The 17270-nt window shown below is 38.7% G+C and overlaps 1 protein-coding gene across 1 annotated transcript; it reads right to left on the bottom strand.

Annotated features, from left to right (window-relative positions):
• Positions 1-190: 190 nt before the first annotated feature.
• LOC146916144 (uncharacterized) lies at positions 191-943 on the bottom strand. The gene has a single exon (XM_085721557.1). It carries the CDS (start codon positions 941-943, stop codon positions 191-193), a length of 753 nt encoding a protein of 250 aa, XP_085577683.1.
• Between the last annotated feature and the right edge of the window lie 16327 nt (positions 944-17270).

Here is a 17270-nt window from a genome sequence, read left to right as displayed (position 1 = left end):
CTTTCTCCATAGCCATCATGCAAGCGTAAAACTCAGATTCAATGGGAGTAGCATACCCTATGTTTTGAACCATGGCTCCCACAAAACCAGCTTGAGAGTCCCTGAGAACAAAACCAATGGAACCATTTGGGTTAGTACCAAAAGATGAACCGTCACAGTTTATCTTAACCCAACCAGCATCTGGAGGCAACTAGCGAGAGTAGAGGGGAGGCTGAATGCTTTTGGTCTTAATAGGAATTCCAAATAGTTGTAACACTCTTAAATCATGCATAGTTGCAGTGCCATGAGCCAAAACCAAATCAAAACTAAGCTGAACTTCAGAGATCATTTTATTAATAAGAGTACCCATGTGAGCCCTCTTTCCATTAAAGTATCTTTGATTCCTTTCTAACCAAATGCACCAGATAGCATGAATTATGGTTGATTGCAGAATCTGGTTCACCAGCTTACTTCCACCGCCAATTCTGCTCATTAAAAGGTTCTGACAATATGAGAGATCAAGCTGTTGGGTGATGCCCTGACTGAGCCAGTCCCATATCTGAGAAGTGCCATGACATTGCAGGAATATATGCTCTGAAGTCTCCAAGTGCTTCCTACAGAAACAGCAGATAGAAACAACATGGCAGCCTCTTTTTCTCAAATTGTCATATGTAGGCAATTTATTATGCAGAAAACGCCAGCATATGAAGGCTCTGGTGGGAGGTATATAGGTGTTCCAAACCACCTTATGCCAAGGAACCTTCATGCAAGAACCTGCTACAAAATGGTAAGCAAGTTTATTGGTCATGAGTCCATCCACAGAGGAAGTCCAGTGAGGCTCATCCTGGGAAGGTTCTATAGGCAGAGTAGTTTGCAATATGTTGTTAGTAAGATTGCTGTCTTTAAGATGGAAGTAATTAGGCAGATTCCATTCCCCTTCAACAATATAGTCAGCTACAAGCATTGTCAGCTCACTATACAAAGTAGTAGGGATATTCCTAGTTTCCACAATAGGCCGGTCCAACCATCTATCTGTCCAAAAATACACGTTTTTGCCGCCACCTATTGTCCAGGTTGAGTTTTGATACACAATATCCACCCAGTTTTTTAATCAAGTCCAGACAGATGAATAAATGCAGTGGCCTTTAGGCTTTCCAGCAGACAAGAATCTTTCCTACACAATTGATCCCACTGATCCTGGGAAGTAAGCAGCCTCCAAGTGAGATGTAGCAGAACAGCATTATTGACAGTATAAGGATCTCTGATGGCAAGGCCCCCTTCATCTTTGGGCCTGCATATGGAGTGCCAAGAGACAGTGCAGATTTTGCGCTTGTTGCAGTCACCACTCCACACAAAATTTTTGATATGCTTTGTAAGTTGATTCAGAAGACTTTTAGGCCATTTGTAGACATGAAAACTATACACAAGCATGCCACTTATCACAGCATTAACAATTTGCACCCTTCCTATGATAGACAATAATTTTCCCTTCCATGTGCTCAGCTTAGCCTGGATTCTATCACAAATAGGTCTCAGGTGAGTGAACTTTGGCTTCCCCTTGAAAAGAGGTATACCTAGATACACAAAGGGAAGGTTACCAAAGCTGAACCCTGCCAAATCAGCAATAGCAAAAATTCTAGAGAGGGGAATTGAACTAGAATAAAACTTGCTTTTGTTGGCGTTAATGTGCTGACAAGAGAAATCTCCATAAGTTTCAAAGAGATGCATTATGTGTCGGATGTTGGCCATTGTTCCTTTACAAAAAATCAGAATATCGTCTGCATAAAGACAGTTGCTGGGCACTAAAACACCTTTAGTGTACTGCATTTGGCTAATTTTACCCTCCATAGTAAGAGCAAGAAGGCCCCTACTAAGTACCTCTTCAGCAAGACAGAAAAGAAGGGGGGAGAGAGGGTCTCCCTGTCGAACACCTTTGGTACAAGAGAATAACCCAGTATATTTACCATTGATGCTAACAGAAAGTTTAGTTGAATGAAGAATGGTAGATATCCAATTACAGAAGCACTGAGCAAATCCAAAGCTTTTCAAGACCTGAAGCAAAAAATCCCAATTAAGAGTGTCAAAAGCTTTCCTCACATCAATTTTAAGAGCAATATTACCCTCATAGGTTTTTTTGTGTAAAAGATTGACTGCCTCAGAGGCAATCATAATGCAATCCTGAATTTGTCTTCCAGTAATAAACCCCCTTTGATGCTCAGAAATGATTTTAGCTGCTATGATGCACAATCTGTCAGCAATAATCTTGGTTATAATTTTGAATTGAAAGTTGGCTAGAGCTATCGGTCTGAAGTTGTCTAACTTATCAGCTCCAGCAACCTTGGGAATCAGGATGAGGAGGTTGGAGTTCAGATTTGGCATTATGTAATTATTTTTGAAGAAGTATTGAGTGGACTTAATCACATCTTAATCAATAATGTGACAGTATTGTTGATAAAAATGACCAGAATAACCATTTGGTCCTGGAGCAGAATCACCGTTCAAGTCATACACAGCTTGCTTTATCTCGTCGGGTAAAGGGAGTGCAATTAACATGATGTTATCTTGAGCAGTAACCAAAGATGGGATGACAGAAGTCGGTAAGTCATTAGGAGTGCAGTTGCTAGCAGATGAGAAGATGTTTCTGAAGTAGTCTAAGGCATGAGCTTTAATATCTTCTGCCTTGGTCAGAATACAATCCCCATTTCTCAGTAAACTAATGTGACTTTGAGCCTTTCGGATCTTAATGGATCTGTGAAAGAAAGCTGAATTTCTGTTTCCATCAATAAACTGCAGATTTTTCGCTTTCTCCTTCCAAAAACTGTTGGAAATCTGAATAGCTTGATTGAAGTTATTTAGGCATGTTAGCTCCTGGTTAGCTCTGTCTTGATTAAAGCCCAGAAGATCAATCTCTGCCTGAATAGAATCTAGATGATCTTTGGCTAAGGCCGGATTATTATGTATGTCCCCGAACACCTCCCTGTTCCAAACCTTCGGTTTTATCTTCAGAGACTTCAGCTTATAATGCAGAACATGCATAGGTGAGCCAACAACAGGGCATCTCCAATGAGAAGTGATGAGATCCTCACAACTGGAGAACGTGGACCAAAATTTGAAAACTTATATCTGGGAATGATGTTCTGAGCAGGGAGCTTATGCAGGGTTACCAATATGGGGAAGTGATCAGAATGTAAACGAGTAAGAGTGTTACAACTGATAGCATGCCAGAAGTTCAGCCACTGATCATTGCAAATTGCCCTGTCTAGTCTTTGGGAAATGTAGGCACCTCATTTTCTATGATTGGACCAAGTGTAGTTCACACCTTTGGTGTCCAAGTGTATTAAGCTGTTAACATTTGTCCAGTGATTAAAATCATAGCAAGCAGTGGGGAGAGGAATTCTGCCTCCAACCTTTTCATGTGAACCAAGGATGGAATTGAAGTCTCCTAAAATTAACCAGGGCCCTTGATGTCTGCTCAATAAGATGGTGAGATTAATCCATAAAGCTCTTCTAGCAATGTGATTGGTGGCTGCATAGACTGCAGCAATGAAGACAGTTGATGATTCCACTGGACAAGACAAAGCAATGCACTGTTCATCTTGCAACAGAATTTGAGGGTTATGGTTGGAGTTCCACAAGCTCCAAAGACTAGGCAAATTATTGTGTCTTATGTTGAAGGTGTGGCTACACAGATGAAGTTTGTGCCAAAACCAAACCGGAACAGAATCAAAAGGTACAAGAGGCTCAGCAAGGAACTAGAAGTCTGGTTTATGAGAGTGAATCATTTGCATTTGGTATAATTGAGTTTCAATATTACCTATCCCTCTTAGATTCCAGAAAATGCACTTCATGGAGAGGGATTGGGAGTGGAGTTTTGCTGGAACTGTAGTTAAATCTGACAGATTTGCTACCTGTTGTTTTTTTATCTGACTGAAGACCCTTAATCTTTCTGGGCCTCCCACGCCTAGTCTTCACAAATCCATCATTGTCAGTGTTGAGATATTTCTCAGCTGATTGAGGAATTTGACTGGCATCCACAGAGAAAATATCTTGTAAGTCCTGATCCATCTCCGCATCCAGCATGTCTCCCCAAAGTTTCCCTAAAATCTGCACACTTTTGATACTAGCTTCTGTTAAAGGTTTGTTACCAGAGGAAGACTTGAAGATTTTCTTATCAGTCCCAATTGTTACATCATGAAAGGTACTGGGGGTGGCTAGCTGGAGAACTGGTGACATCTTGGAAGTTGCTATCTGGTTCAATCTCAAGATTAAAGGATCACAAGATACAGAGGTTGAGGCATGATCAACACTGAGGAAATCCTGCCTCTCAGCAAAGTTACTATGCATAGGAGAAGATGATGGGACTGTGAGGAATGATAGCCTCTCACTACCCTCCACCAACACCTGCTCACCTGCACTTTTACTTATAGCCTGAGCAGACCATTTTTTCAATTCACTAGGCCTTTCAGAGCTAGTAGTAGGAATGAGGATTGCATTCTCCTGAGGAACAACACCTGAAGTGTCAGAGAATTCATCCAACTGATCAGTTGACAAATCATGTGGTTCCTGGACAACCTGTATATCCTCCCCAGCAGGATTTTCAAGCTCATTGTCAAGTAAAGTAAATGAGTTATTGAGGGTTAAGGTGGGATCCTGTGTTGGATCCTTAGTGATTGCTGTAACAACCACATCACCCTTATCCCTTTCCTGTTCCGAGTATGCATCAATACCATCAAAATCAGTGTCTTCAACCATAGGAAAGTCAGTGTCAGTGTGTTTTTGTCCTTGCTGCTCAGAGATCAAATGTGTAGTGTGAGTGGAATTTAACCCTTGCTTCTTAGAATCATGAACTGTTGTGTATTGTGTAACCTTTTGAGTCAAAATTTCTTTGGTAATGTGCTTGTTAGATTGCAGCTCTCCTTGAACTTTCATAGGACCCTTAGTAACATCCTCTTGCTGCAGCTTCTTGCAGTTTTGTGTGGAGTGTCCTAGCATCTTACACTGAGCACAAAAGGGGGGTGCCTTTCATATTGGACAGTAATGGGAAGGGCGTTTCCCTCTCTCTCCACCAAAACAGTTTCAAAGAGCTTTCCTGATAAGTCAACATCAACAAGGACCCTGGCGAACAAGCCAAAACGCCTGGACAAGGTAGCCTCATCTATGGTCAAGGGTGTGCCCAGGCCTGAAGCAATTTCAAAGATGGTCTTCTTTCTCCAGTATTCCTGGTGAAGCTGCATCAATCTCACCCATATTTGTGCATGCGTCTGAATTTGATTTTGGGGTTTGAAATCATAGGTCCAACAGTAGAATCTAAGTACACCAGGTTTGAGATTCACCACTCCAAGAGCCCAAACTTTCCTCATATCCTCTACTGAACCAAATTTGAATTCAAAGAAGCCCTTGCCTAAGGGTATCACAGTCCAATTTTTGAGATTTGGCCAGAGCCCGTTCAATTTCAGTTTGAAAGCCTGAGTTGTGAGAGGGGCATCACCTTTGCTGAGTGTGACACGACCATGAAGGTTCATCTTGCAATCTGCAATGCCAGATTCATACTCTTCTTGCGTCATCTTGACTCGTACCGTGTCTCCCATAACCACTTTTTGGGGCATTTGAGCAATTTGAATGTCACAAGAACCGGAGAGAGCTTGAACGAACGATTTGCCGGGTTCCGGCGGTTTTACCGACGGATCCGCCAACGCCGCCATGAAAGGCCACGGGCACACCATCACCCCGAACGATTCAGACACCAGAGCAACCGTAACCTAAAGATCTCAGACACTAAACCAACCGTACCAGAGAATACAACAATCATAGAGAACCAAAACTATAGAGGTAGCAGAGACGTCGGAAGAACTCACCGAACCAAGAGAAAGCGCCGAACAGAGAAAGCACAGATCAGAGAACACCGATCTAGAGAGATGAGGAGAACCGTCTTGTAGAGAGATGAGGAGAACCGTCTTGAAGAGATAGCCGAAAAGAGGTGGTGGAGCGACGGGGAAACAGTGAAAAACGATGTGGAACCCTCACCGGAGCTTCTCCGGAGATAGTAACCGTCACCGAAAAGAGGTAGTTAGGGAGAAATTCCGGTGATCTTCTTCGGGCCCAAGCTACTCTGTTTTAGTTTTACCAAAAAGCCCTTGTAATTGCTTAGAATTTAAGTCGAATGTAAGCTATAAATAGAGTAGTCTCCTATCACAAATATTCATCTTTTGTTCTTGGAATAAAAGTTCACTTTTACTTTATTGTTATTTTATTTTATATTCCTCTTCTTCTCCTTCTTCCATATGTCTACAATGAACGTTAGTGAGTAGACTCTTCTTGTCTTGGGATTATTGGATAAGTCTAATGACGTAATTCTAATCGAACCAAGCTTTAACCTTAATTTTATGTAAGCTTAATTTCTAATCTAAATTCACCTTTTATACATGAATTAACAATTATCAAACTGTGAAAACGAAAGTGGAGGGTTTGATAATTGTTAATCCATCATCTCAAATATCAATTCATAATGCGAAAGCGGAGCTTTGATATTGGAACAAGTGAATTTGGACAAGAATTGCAAAGGCAGCGAAATAGTCTTTGAAATTCTTGAGACATGGGTAGTTTCAATCCTTATAAGCATCTTCTAGTAATCAAATCAGCGAAATAGGTTTGGTTGCTAGAGGTAAACTCTCACTGGACTTGGTCGGAAAGGTGAGGGGCTAAAGGGAAACCGGTCTTTAGAAATTAGGTATAAAACATGAAATTATAAGTTAAGGTTTTGGCTAGTGAAGGATTCGTCATTATGATGAACCAATAATCTCAAGGCTCCTTTTATTTTATTATTGTTATTTTATCGTATTTAAAAATCCCAACTTTATAATCTTAAACTCTCATCTAATCCTTATTGAAAGTTAATTGAATTCATAACTCCCTAGCAGAACGATACTCTCTTTTACTACTACTTCGATAGACCGTGCACTTGCGGTTTGGCCTATCATGCCCTGACCTGAAGTATTCATTTATCTATGCATTAGAAATTTGTATGTATTCTTCATATGCATGTATTCAGGGGGAGTAATGGAATATTTATGTAAGTAGCACTCATAGGTTCTTATATTCAGGGGGAGTGATACTTCTATGTGTACTTGTGCTAGTTCTAGCTGGTTGACAGGATGTTGAGTCAGATATTTAGACATCCATGTATGTCATCTATAAGTATGGGAATTTATTTTTCTCTTGCTTCTATATGTGGTTGGTGACAGTACTCTATAGACATCCATGTCTGTCACCTGTAAGTATGGGAATTTACTTTTCCCGTGCTTCTATAGTTGGTTGGTGACAATACTCTGTAGGTATGGGAAATTTACTTTTTCCCTTTCCTCTATGTGTGGCAGGTACTCCTGTCTGATGTTATGAAGGATGTTGAAACATCCTATTTTGTGTAGGAATTCATTTTCCCTGATTGTAGCATATGAACTTCTTTTTCCTCTGCTCTTGAGAGAGTTTATTTCTCTCTATTTCTATGTGGGAATTCATTTTCCCTGAGTGTAGGATAGGAATTTATTTTTCCTGTGCTCTATATGGTGAAGGATGTTGGAACATCTAATGTGTATGGGAACTTATGTTTCCTAGCTGTAGCATAGGAATTTATTTTTGCTCTGCTCTTGTGAGACTATGCTATTTATCTGATCCGCTGCTGCATGTCTCTGATAAAGTGTAATACCTCTACAACTGAAGCTGTGATTGAAGAATATGTGAGGTATTCTTGTATGCACACTTCTGTTATGTCGTTAGTGATACTGCCTGCTACTTCTTCTTCTTGAATATGTGTTCGTGATGACTTAAGGAAGTGTATCTAAGGTATCTCTTTGGATTATGTGTGCTAGCTGTTTCTTCATAGGTATGTGTTCATGCTCTTGGAGAAATGGTTGTCTTCTGTATCCCTCTCTATTCTGTGTATTTGGCCTTAATTTGTTTTAGCCAAAAAAATTTCAAATGGGGAGATTGTTATATTTGTATTGGCTGCATTATTGCTAAAACAAATATTTTGTCTGTGTTGTTGGAACCAATGCTCCAACATGAGTTTAGGCATCTCTGTAAGATGTTGGATACGATGTTCCAACATCCTGGCATGGTTCAGTGTGCCTGAGTTCATGCCTATTTGTACGCGCGCCCTTTATTGTTTAAAGAAACAATATTTCCTTATCTTATTGACCAAGCAATGCGCATATCTTTACAGAATCATCTGTGGAATATTTCTAATGTAGTATTTATATTTTAGGAAATATTTGTTATTGTTTTGGACGATCCTAAAGATGTTCCGACATTTTAGGACTTTCCATATTTGTTTCTGATTTCTGTTTCGCAGATTAGCTGAACCGATCTGCTTTGTTCTGATGCCAAACTATGTATTTGGCCCAAGATGCTTCAGTATATAAACAAGACTTCAAGACCTAATTGATCACTCAAGCTGTCATACTAAAAGTTTAGATTTTTAGGGTTTTGAGTCTACATGTGCTCTACTCTTGTAGACTTAGAAAGTTCCTTGCAAAGAGATGCAGTAGTAGAACCAAATATTATATCATCAACATAAATCTGCACAATAAGAATGTCTTTCTCAAGAGTCCTTCTGAAGAGTGTTGTGTCAACCTGACCACATTTAAAATCATTTTCAATTAAGGAATTACTTATTCTATCATACCAAGCTCTGGGAGCTTGTTTCAGACCATATAGTATTTTCTTAAGCTTATAAACATGGTCAGGATACTTCAGATCCTCAAAACCTGGAGGTTGCTTGACATACACTTCTTGAGAAATGCACTCTTAACATCCATTTGATATAATATAATGTCATGATTTACTGCATAGGATAGAAGTAACCTGATTGCTTCCAATCTTGCAACTGGAGCAAATGTTTCAGTATAATCAATGTCTTCTTGTTGACTGTAACCTTGAGCAACAAGTCTGGCCTTGTTTTTGACAACTTCTCCTTGTTCATTAAGCTTGTTTTTGAATATCCATTTTGTTCCAATAATGTTCTTGTGCTAAGGCTTGGGTACCAGATCCCACACATCATTTCTTTGAAATTGATTGAGTTCTTCTTGCATAGCCAGTATCCATCCATCACTGAAAGTGCTTCATCAACAGTAGTAGGCTCTATCACTGACAACAATCCCATCATAAACTCTCTTGTCTAAAATATGATCTTGTTCTTCTGGGACTCTTTGTTTCCAATGATTAGATCCTCAGGATGTGAAGACTTGTACTTGAATGTATTCTTGGATTGATTAGCTTGCTGAGAACCATCTTGAGCTTCATCAGAAGAAACTTCATTTTGAGCTTCTGGAGTCGGTTCAGCTTTTGTACTTTCATCAGACTCTGGATTCTGTTCAGGTTCTGAAGTATCTTCTGATGCCTGTATATTTGCAAAACTTTCACTTTGCTCTGGAGTTTCATTTCCAGGCTCTTTGTCATCAAATTTGATGTGCATTGATTCTTCAACGCATAGTGTTTCTGAGTTATACACTCTATATGCCTTTGAATTTTCATAGTAACCTAAAAAGATTCCTCTTTGGGCCCTGGCATCAAATTTCTTTAGGTATACTTTATTATTTAGAATGTAACAGGTACATCTAAATTGATGAAAGTAAGAGATATGGAGTGTTCTTCCCTTAAAGAGTTCATATGCTATTTTCTCCAAGATAGGTCTAGTATAGATTCTACTTTAGACATAACATGTTGTATTCACTGCTTCTGCCTATAAATGTTTAGCTAAATTGTTTTCATGAATCATGGTTCTAGACATTTCTTGTAAAGTTCTATTCTTTCTCTCTACTACCCCATTTTACTGTGGAGTTCTAGGAGAAGAGAATTCATGGATAATTCCATGTTTTTCACAAAAAGTTTCAAATGAATCATTTTGAAATTCTCCACCATGATCACTTCTGACCTTTAAAATTTTCATTTCTTTTTCAGACTGTATTTGAGTGCAGAAGCTGTTGAATGTAACACCATACTTCTATTAAAGCGATAAAACACGCGAGTATAACAAATATTCAAGAAATAGACGCTACGTCTAACCAAAAACCAATCCAGTCAACATGCATATATAACATCTCAACAGTCACAGCGGAATATAATTCATAAACTCCAACATATACATGACATGGTCAAAGTACATCATCATGTAAAAATACTCCAAGTCCGAAGAGTGGACAATATCAGCAACATAGTAACAGAATCCGAAACAACAAACAGACACTAAAGCATAATCAGAGCCTAGACCTACGACTCCGACACGACGACGGAGGAAGCTCCCGTCATCCAAACATCCAGCGAGAACTCACCAAGCAACTAATCCTGCACAACGTCTACCCATCCATACAGACAGGTAGGCGGTCGAAACCACTAGGGGTAAGCATTACATTAATCATAATCAATAAATAATAAATTGACATATTAATTCTCAGATATCCAATCATACAACAATTCAATTATCACAACTAGCATTCATTAAGCACACTTACCACCCACAAACATCTTCCACATATCACAACAAGATAACATTTCATTATGCAATGCGCCTATACTCGACACATATATGCATGTGGTACCAAAACAACAACAATAGATGCCAACCGAACATCTAAGTAAGAGTACACCTCCTCTTACCACAACTATGTAAAAGTACACCTCCTTTTACATTTCAACATACAACTCATATGATATGATGCATGGACATACAACGACCCGATAATGCACAACTTCAACACAACAACTATCAACGACAATGTAAAAGTACACCTCCAATTACATTGACTAACATCAACAACATTTCATTATCAAGTATACATATCCACACATACAACAATCATAAATCAACTAAGAGTCCTCATCACAATTATCTTGCTTTAACAACCACTCACAATATATCACGATATTTCCATATACATCACATAATTTAAGTCAAATGGAACAACACAACCTTTCATGATAAACATTATATTCAACCTTCAACAATCATCCACATATCCTCAATTAATCATATAAAACCATTCATGAAAGTTTTACAAGGTAATTGGTTTAAAAGAACCATTTCCATCAAAGTTCGTCTCTCAAGTTCACAACTTAGAAATAATTGAGCAATTAGGCCAAAACCAAGTAAACAAGTTCCAATGCCTCAACTAAGCATACCCCTGGGCCGCATATGAGTGCAGTAGAGTATACCTTGGCGTTTCACCGGCCAAAACGACGAAATCATAAAAATCACAAGGTTCGTCTCACTTTATCGTTTTTCAAGAAATTTCCATTTTCAAATCAAAACAAGTTAGATTTATCACACCATAGTTTAAATACCATTAAACACCTTAATTGAACTTAGAGAACATAAGTTTGAAGTTAAGAAACATTCCATAAAGTTTGGGTTGACTTAGAAATAGTTATGCGGAATTTTCGTAAAATTTCCCTAAGACCTCCTTGAGTATTTTCCAGATAACTCACAAACCAAAAATCATTTTCATGGCAAACCAAAGCCTCTGGAAAGCTAACAAAATTATCTACAACTTTCATGTTTACGTCAAAAGCCAAATCAAAACAAAAATGTGAGAAAAAGACGCAAGAACGCAAAACAGGGCGTGCTGTCTGAACAGTAGCTTCTGAACAGGATCAGCTTCTGATCAGGATCAACTCCTGAACAGTAGCGCTCCTGAACAGTAGTGCTGTTCAGAAATTAAACCTTCGGGTTCCACCCATTTGCACCCAAAAATCCCAATTTTGATCATTCCAAACCCCAAAACTTAATCCCAAAGATGTTTATAGGTCATATAACATTCAAAACACTTAAACATACACAAATTTTGAGATTAAAACATCAACACAACAAAATTCATCAAATCCCCAAACTTCCACAACTTTCAACAACAACAACAACAATTCTCATCACAAATTCATCAATTCATGATACCTAATGCATCAATTCATCAACAACACATGTTAAAACAACAACAACAACATTTGAACAAGAATTCATCAACAATTCAACAACCACAACTTCATTCATCATCAATTTCATACAAAAACATATCATGTTCATATCTACCATTTTGACATACAAATTCAACAACAACAACACAATTAACATTCAATTCATGTTCATAATCATGTCAACAAAATTAAGCACGAAATTCTGTAACACCCTATTTCTATTAAGCGGTAAAACGCGCGAATACATCAGAAATATTCTAGAAATAGATGCTACGTCTCCGAATAACCACAATTCATACATGCATAAGGATCATGTTATACCACATAGCAGCGGAACAATATATAATTCATAAACACTCTGGATCTCCAAACTAAATACAAATGTATCATCCAAATCTCAAATAACAGAATATCTCAACAACTCCAAAATACAAAGTCAAATAAACAACATGCAAAGACTATCCTAGATCAGAGCCCTAATCTAGACACTTGCATGTAAAGAGAGGAACTCCACTCCTCGGCATCAACAAGCAACAACTAAGCATCCTGCATGCCGTCTACCCATCCATACAGAGAGGTAGGCGGTCCACCACAGACCACTGAGGGTTAGCATTACATCATCATAATCCACTTAAAATTAACAAGAAACTTTGAGAATGAAAGATACATTTAAGAACGATGAATAACAAACTACACACGTATTCACAAGTATTCTTAACATTCACATCATTCAATATCAACATCTCAAATTCATATCCACAAGTGTATCATACACACATCACAAGATCAACCATCTTAATCAACAATTAACAAATTCAATCATCATTCGCAACTCAAATGTATTTCAATTCACCAACAAGTATGCAATGACTCTAGACTCATCTAGATGCATGTGGTACCAATTCTCCTCAAGGTCGTCACCCATGATGCAACAAAAACATCATTATCAACGGCTATAGTCAACGGCAATATGGATATAACATCCGACACGACATATGATGCATGAACATATGACTCAATTCACTATGCATATGTTCACAACAATTCAACGGCTATAATCAACGGCTATAAGTCAACGGCTATAATCATCATCCAACTATATCATATAGTTCATATCTCCACATAGTTCCTTACATTCCAAATAAAAGAACAATCACAACATATGATCACAAACATCATATTCATCACTTAACAACCATTCATACATCATCTCATAATCATATCAATCTAATCATAGAGGGTTCATAAGCAATTGGCCCTCAATGATCATTTTCAATCAAGTTCGTCTCATAAATCACAATATTGAAAATAATTGAGCACCTAAGCCAAAACCAAGTAAACGAGTTCAATAGCCTATGCCATGTATCCTTTCAAGTCACATATACGTGCAGTAGAGGTTACATAAACATTTCATCGGCCACATATGGAGAATTAACAAAAATTCCGAAGTTCGTCTCAATTGATCACTTTTTACAAAATTCCCATTTTCAAAGCAAAACAAGTTCAAACTTGATGGAACCATTCACAACCATTTTTAGAAGTCATATAAACATCATACATACTTAACCCTACTTCATTCTTTTGAGAAAACAAGTTTTCAGAAAATCAGCGTTCTTGAACATTCCTTGAACAATCAACAAAAAGCTTGATTAAATCCAAGGAGTCAAGTTCAACTCAATTCTTTTGATGTTTCCATAGGTTTAGAAAGTCTAGAAAATAGTGAAAACATCGAAAGAATCAGTTTTGGAAGTCCGGAATTGGCCCCAAAGCACCCCAGCACAACACAACAAGGCAGGCACCCATGAGGGGCTGCCAAGCCACGCCCAGGCATGGCTTCCTGCGCCCAGGCGCAAATGGGCAGCAGCCAGTGTGCTGAGCTGCGGTTCTGTGCAGTCCCGGTTTTCCGGTTTCGCCATTTCGTTCATAAAATCTCGACCGTTAACCCAAATTCAATTCCGTTTTTGCCTATGCGTTCTACTCAATTAATCCTATCATATTTTTCTGAAAAATTATATTTTCACAATCTCCAAAACAGCTTATCCCATAATCACTTATTTCCCAAAACACTTAAAATCTGTTTTTCTCAAAATCCCAATTCTCTCCCAAACCATTCCTCATTACCAAACAACAACCAAAAACAGGAAATCATTATACCATAACTCATCATAATCAACTTGTTTCATTCATTAAAATCATCGACACTACAATTCCACTTAATCTCATCAAAATTCACCAATTCATCAATTTTCCACAACTTTCAACAACAACAACATATTCTTCCCCAATTCACCATTTCAATGATACCCATTGCATCAATTCAACAACAACATATGTCAAGATAACAACAACAACATTTGAACATAAATTCATTGCACAATTCAACACTACAACTTCAATTCTCATCAAACTTGCTCAAGAACACAAAGCACCAACAACTATGCACTTAAACATGTTAATTCACATACTAACATGCAATCATCATATGAATCATGTTCTCAAACATAACAACAGCAATCATGCACAAATTTTATAACAATTAGATTCAATTCATCAATTTCACAAAAATGGGTAAGAAAGAAAAAGTTATGAATTATGGTTGAATTCTAACCCTCTTACCTCTAGCACCAAGATTCTCTAACCCAAGCCTCAATTTAGCTCCTAGATGATGAATCCCTCTTCTAGCTCTAGCCTTCCTCTTCAATCTCTTCAACCCTTTCTTCTCTCTATCTCTATCTCTTCTCTCAAATGAAATGAAATGATAAAATGTTTGTAAAACCTAGTTTCACCAACAACTAGAGTTTATATACTAGCTCTACTCAATTGAGCTTATCTCTTAAACCTTAATGGGCCTAACCCATTTCTATTCTAACACCCAAATGTCACTACTCACTTAATGGTAAATTATAACACTAACGGTCACTTAATGGTAATTAAAATAATTACTACACCCTCTCTAGTAACTTAGTAAAATAATACTCCTACTAAACATTAAAAATAATCCTCGTTCAAAATTACAAAATTACCCCTACTCTCAAAATGACCAAACTACCCCTAAGTCCAAAATGACTAAAATACCCTTCTAACACCGTATTCTACGAATCCCAACCAAAAATACACACAGATGCAAATAATCACATAAGAGCACATATAACAAACACAAATAAATAATTAAAATAAAAACTAGCGAAAATCGGGCTGTTACAACTCTCCCCCACTAAAAAGAATTTTCGCCCTCGAAAATTACCTGAAGGAAACAACTCTAGATACGCAACCCTCATCCTACTCTCCGATTCCCAAGTGGCACTCTCACCCGTCGGTCCAACCCAAATCACTTTAACCAAAACGATCTCCTTGCCACGCAAACGCTTCACTTCACGATCCTCAATCCTAACTGGCCAAGTCTCAACAGTCAAATTATCCCTTACTTCCAAGTCATCCACTTGGATCACATGAGACGCATCATACACATACTTCCTCAACTGAGACACATGAAACACATCATGAAGATTCGACAAAGATGGTGGTAACGCAATCCGATACGCTACAACCCCAACCTTCTCAACAATCTCAAAAGGTCCAACAAAACGAGGAGTTAACTTCCGACACTTCAAAGCACGTCCAACACCGGTTACAAGATTCACTCTCAAAAACACATGATCACCAACCTGAAACTCAAGGTCTTTCCTCCTCTTATCATGATAACTTTTCTGCATACTCTGAGACGCTTTCATCTTCTCTTGGATCATCTTAACCTTTTCCGTAGTCTCTTGCACAACATCCGGTCCTAACAAAGCACCCTCTCCTGACTCATACCAACACAAAGGAGTTCTACACCTCCGACCATACAAAGCCTCAAACGGTGCCATTCCAATACTAGAATGAAAACTGTTGTTGTAAGTAAACTCAATCAACGGTAAACATTCAACCCAACTGACACCTTGCTCCAAAACACAAGCCCTCAACAAATCTTCCAAACTCTGAATAGTCCTCTCCGTCTGACCATCAGTCTGGGGATGATAAGCGGAACTCAACCTCAACTTAGTCCCCAAAGCAACTTGCAAACTCTCCCAAAACTTAGAAGTAAACCTCGGATCCCGATCCGACACAATACTAGAAGGAACACCATGCAATCTAACAATCTGCTCAATGTAGATCTCAGCCAACTTCGCCACAGACATACCGGTCTTAATAGGAACAAAATGTGCCGACTTCGTCAACCGATCAACAATCACCCAAATAGAATCAAAACCCTTAACAGTCTTCGGCAACGCTCCCACAAAGTCCATTGATATACTATCCCACTTCCACTCTGGCACAAACAATGGTTGCATCAAACCTGCCAAACCAAGAAAGCTTCTAACTTCAAAAACAGACTTAGGTGATTCCCACTGCAACACTGCATCAACCTTCGACGGATCCACGGCAATACCACCTTTAGAAATCACATGACCAAGGAAACTCACTTCCCGCAACCAAAACTCACACTTCGACAACTTAGCAAACAACTTATTCTCCTTCAAGACTCCCAACACAATCCTCAAATGCTCGGCATGCTCTTCTTCAGACTTCGAATACACCAAAATATCATCTATGAACACCACCACAAAACGGTCCAGAAAAGGATGAAATATTCTATTCATATACTCCATGAAGACACCTGGCGCATTAGACACTCCGAATGGCATCACGGAATACTCATAGTGTCCATACCTCGTCCTGAACGCAGTTTTGGATATATCTTCCGCCTTTACTCTAATCTGATGATATCCTGACCTCAAATCAATCTTACTGAACACTTCTGCACCAACCAACTGATCCATCAAATCATCAATCCTCGGAAGCAGATACCGATTATTGATTGTCACCTTGTTCAACTGCCGATAATCCACACACAATCTCATGCTACCATCCTTCTTCTTAACCAACAATACAGGAGCACCCCACGGAGAAACACTCGGTCTAATAAACTGTTTCTCAAGCAACTCTTCCAATTGCTTCTTCAATTCACCCAACTCTGATGCAGACATCCGATAAGGCGCAATCGAGATAGGACTCGTTCCCGGAACCAAATCAATTGCAAACTCAACTTCCCTCTCCGGCGGTAATTCGGTAATGTCGTCCGGAAAAACTTCTGGAAACTCTTGCACTACCGGCAAATCACCAACTCCTTTCTCACTACTTTCCTTCAAGGAAGCAAACATCATGAACACACTAGCTTCACCATCCAAGGACTTCTTCACTTGCTCTGCGGTCAAGAACTTCCCACCTTCCTCAGCTACCGACTTAGAAAACGTTACACTCTTGGTCAAACAATTAATGTTAACACCAAA

Source organism: Medicago sativa, chromosome 6 (assembly GCF_051527215.1).
Source record: "Medicago sativa cultivar Bolivia chromosome 6, Bolivia_mono, whole genome shotgun sequence".
Lineage (NCBI taxonomy): Eukaryota > Viridiplantae > Streptophyta > Magnoliopsida > Fabales > Fabaceae > Medicago > Medicago sativa.
Note: the sequence above shows the minus strand (reverse complement) of the source record. Positions and strands in the feature narration are given on the sequence as shown.